Raw genomic sequence first — 4,508 nt, 5'->3', positions numbered from 1 at the left:
AGCCAAGACATTCATTTAAATAAAGCAACAGGAAGTTCACATCCAGAACTTTGTGTTTCAGGAAAAACAATAACATGACGTGTGTTCGGATGTGCTCGTGTCCTGACCTTGCCCTCGTTCTGATCCTCTGCTGGTTAGATTGAATAATAGTAATGTGATGTTCAAGGAGCGCTGGGCGGACCGGTCTGTCCAGTTTGTTCTCTCTCAGGTGTTCTGTTGTCTGCAGGTATTTCTGAACTGACAGCTTTTCAGTGTAGACATCCGCTGTGACAAGACGTCTCGGACTCGGAGCTCTCTTACCACACAAACACACAGGTGAGACATTAACTGGGCTCTTTAGGAGCACACCTCCATTAAGATACATTAATACTTGTCACATGTTTGCTTTTATTATCTATATTTTGTATTTGTGTCATTTATGTTTTTCTCTCTTGTAGTGATTTTATGCTTTTTTTTGTAAAGCACTTTGTAATTTTTGCTTTACAGCAATTTGCCGTGAAATATTATTAGAATTTTCTTTTATTATTATTTGTATCCCGAAAGGTCAGTCTAATGTGTGTTATTTAAGTACCTAAGACGTGTCTCGACCTCATGTTGAAGGGAACATTTCAATAGTTATTTTGCCATTTATGCATTCTTGGCTGAAAATATATATTTTGAATTTTGAAAGTAGAATACAAAAGTATGTATACTCCATTCATTTGATGACTGATTAACCTGACAACTCAAATGACTGAGGGTTTTAGGATCTAAAATTGGAGTGGCGCTTCATAAATGTTGAGAAATCACAAAGAAATCCCTTCAGCATAACTGAAGAAGACTTGGGGAATGTGTGCAGAAAAGGTCAAAAAGTCAGGAAGCCCTCGAGCACTTGCTGAGTTCTCAGTGAATGCGTGCCAAAATCTGTGAATCAGTATAGGGAAGATAATCGATCCAGATTGTCGTACTTGTTTCGTCTTTGGCTTCTGATTATCTGTACAAAACATGGTTGACATACACATTTTGTTTTGGACAACTCTCATTAGTTAATTGTGATTTCCAGCAAGTCAATTATGACAAAGTACATTGTTTGTAATTCACCTCCAGAACAACACGTCACTCGTAAGGCCTCCCAAAACCGAAAGTACAACTCTTATCTGATCTGACAACATCATGGTTGAGGTTTTGGCTCGGGTTAGGCACAGGAATGACTCGGTGTCCTCCTCATTTTTATAATGAATGAGTAATCATCAAACCCCTCTTCTTCAAAAACCCACAACCACAACATCTCACAGAACAAACTCTATAAAACCATAAAATTGTGTAACGTAACGTAAATATTTTGTGATTTATTTTTGTTTTTCAGTGTTGACGCCAAATCCAATTTGTAACGTGAACCTCTACATCCTGGTTCCTCCCTTATAGACGTCATCATGTCTTCCAAGATGGTTGTACAGCAGCCTCAGCCTGTGATGGATACCCGAGAATCAGAACAGTGGGGATCTGGGATATGTGACTGGCATGAGGACGTACACGAGTGTGAGTGTCTGTGCTTCAGCGACTGATTCATATTCACACCAGTGCAGATGCTGGATGATAAACTGATGAATATGTTTATGTAATGATGCCCTTTTGAATCTGATATCACTTATCTGTCGTGTACTCTACTATGATCAGCTCAGAGTTGATTTTTATCTCTCGTGCACAGTCTTGTGTTCTGCCTCCGTGACAAAAGGACATTGTTTGCTCACTGTCAGGGCAAGTCTTTGTTCATTGTTTCTCTGAAGATTTCTAATAAATAAACTTATTACCAGCTACATAAAAACACAGGGGATTACAGTACTAAGTCATTTAGTGGTTTCTTTACTGAATCAATCTGTAACTCACAACAAAACCATCTTATTTGTTGATTTGAACACCAAAAGAACTCTTAAAGGTTCCATATCATGCTCATTTTCAGGTTCATACTTGTATTTTGTGTTACTACTAGAACATGTTTACATGCTGTAATGTTCAAAAAAACCTTTATGAACCTCATACTGTCTTCCTGAATATACCTGTATTTATCCTCTGTCTGAAACGCTCCGTTTTAGTGCATTTCAACGGAATTGCAATGGAATTGCGTTGCTAGGCAACAGTTTGGGTCCATGTTTACTTCCTGTCAGCTGATGTTATTTACATACACTGCAACAGGAAATAAACTGGGACACATTAAGAATGTTTATGTTTAAAACCGTGTAATGGTGTAAATATTGTATATTTGTGACATCACAAATGGACAGAAATCAAAACGGCTTGTTTCAAACGCACAATTTCTGAATACAAGCTGTGTGTATTTCTCCGTATATTGAGCGTTTTGATAGTTTAACAGTATTTATATAGCACTTAAACCTGCTTTATAATATAAAAGACATGAAAATCTCACTTTTTACAATATGGGACCTTTAAATGATACAGACTCAAATCCATGTGACATGAAAATACATCAAAATTATACCAACTAATCTGATGTAAGAGAGATTGAACCTGAAATCTTGGCTCATTATGTATAGAAAGTACATGATGCCGAGAAAGAACAGGTGATTAATTCACTTCCTCATATCTTCATTTGTATCTTAAAACATTGTGTGTTTGTAGGTGTGTCTTTTATCGGAATCAGTGTGTTGATTTGTTGTTTTTCCTGTGTATGTTTTTCCTGGTTAAGGTTGTCTCGGTTTCTGGTGCTGTCCCTGCTTCGCCTGTGTAACCACCAAGGAATATGGCCAGTGTCTCTGTCTCCCCCTGTTGGACATCTTCGGCCTCATCCCTCCCATCACCTTGTCCATGAGGGTCGCCATGCGGCAGCGCTATGGCATCAAAGTAAGGCCACAATGCTCTGTTGTTGTTGTTGTTGTTGTTGTTGTTTTTGCTGTTGTCAGCTGGCAGAAGGGTTTGATTATTTTTTTAAATGATTCTGTTGAACCACAATTCAAAAGCAATGTCTGATTTTCATTAGTTAATTTTCAGTAAATTTTTATTTATTATTACTTTTGTCAGTTTCAGGTTATTTCAGTGACCATTGTGGGTTTTTGTTTCTTTAACGGAAGGGTACCAACAATTTTGTCCACGTCTGTATGGGTTATGTTACCAAAATGATGACAGTTTTTCCTCGCTAAAATTTATTTAGGGAAGTTTTATTCACCTGTTTGACCTGACGTTGCCTTGTTTTGTCTGCAGGACACCATCTGCAATGACTGCGTGTGCGCGACCTTCTGCAGGGCATGCACCTGGTGTCAGATGTCCAGAGAGATGAAAAGAAGAAACATCCCAATCGTTCTAGTCAGCGCCAAGAACACATGACCTCTCTCCTCACTCGTCATCACAACAACAACCAGGGCTGTCACATATTTCAAGTAAACCACAACATGCTAGAACCACACTGTAGACTGAAGCCCTATTGAGGTTAGCTCAGATGGTTAACCTCACAACGCCCCAGCATCTTTCTACAGGAAATTAGTTTTTGTTGTCTTTTCCCTTGTATTATTATTTTTCCACCCGAGACTAAAACTCTTATATCTGATCCTAGTAAAATATTAAAAGTCCATTGACATATAGGAAACTGTTCTTCTCTGGGGTTCATTATAAAAGTCTGTTTAATAGTTTAAAATGTAATACTTCTTGTACATTTTTAACTATATTTAGTTCAGCAATTTGTAATAATAATAATTATTATTAATATCTGACATGTTGCAATTATCAAACAGACATTTAGCAATTTAAAATAAATTATTTTTTTGTTTCATAGAAATACAAGATACAGCAATTGATAGTTTTATTTTTGCTTTATTTACAGTATATATATATATATATATATATATATATCTATACACACACACACACATATATATATATATATATATATGCATATTTACTATTTAAATATTTTTTTGTTTTTACTACATGTCTTCTAATGTCATAAAGTTGACTGTTATTAATTATTGATTTATTGTTAATAAAATAAATTAAATGAATATAGTATTCTGTTATTTTCTTTGTAAATTCAGACAGCACATTGTTAGGAGAAGGTATAAACAAATATATACATAATATATATAAATAATTAACAAATGTATAACACACTAAGGGCATACTACAGAGAAAACATACAGAAAGCCACCTTTCACTTTAAGTAACTTTAGTTCACTTTAAATACTAATGTAAAACCTCATAAATCTGCTAGAGGGAGCCACACACTTCACAATGAGCCGATTCGTTTTATGGAGGTCATGCAGGGTCACGGTGCATCAGACCATTGATGTGCAACATCCCAAGTCATGTCTCACCTTATTGGCCCTGTCAACCAGGAGGAGGACAAAATAACAAAAACACCTTACAGTTAATGAAGCTTTCCTGCACTTCACAGAATGTGTGTCTGTGTTTGAGACTGATGCTCCAGTAGCTCAGTCTGTCGTCTTTCTGCCTCTGTAAAGTGTTGCCTAATGCTGCTTTGAAACCTCACTTATGAAAATGAGGACACTCTATTACCTCTT

General features: G+C 36.4%; 1 protein-coding gene across 2 annotated transcripts; it reads left to right on the top strand.

Moving 5' to 3' along the window:
* The first annotated feature begins 211 nt into the window (after window positions 1-211).
* LOC119475230 (cornifelin homolog B-like) lies at window positions 212-3,771 on the top strand. Of its 2 annotated transcripts, none has more exons than XM_037747718.1 (4): window positions 212-315; window positions 1,346-1,518; window positions 2,684-2,838; window positions 3,196-3,770. In XM_037747718.1, the coding sequence occupies exons 2-4, from the start codon at window positions 1,413-1,415 to the stop codon at window positions 3,316-3,318; spliced, it is 384 nt and encodes a 127-aa protein (XP_037603646.1). In that variant the 5' UTR covers window positions 212-315; window positions 1,346-1,412; the 3' UTR covers window positions 3,319-3,770. The 2 variants fall into 2 exon arrangements, with proteins under 2 accessions (XP_037603646.1, XP_037603647.1); XM_037747719.1 differs by having other exon boundaries at window positions 224-315; window positions 1,405-1,518; window positions 3,196-3,771.
* The last annotated feature ends 737 nt before the right edge of the window (window positions 3,772-4,508 follow it).

Source organism: Sebastes umbrosus, chromosome 17, assembly GCF_015220745.1.
Source record: "Sebastes umbrosus isolate fSebUmb1 chromosome 17, fSebUmb1.pri, whole genome shotgun sequence".
Lineage (NCBI taxonomy): Eukaryota > Metazoa > Chordata > Actinopteri > Perciformes > Sebastidae > Sebastes > Sebastes umbrosus.
The sequence above is the reverse complement of the archived record's forward strand: the minus strand, read 5'-3'. Positions and strand labels throughout refer to the sequence as shown.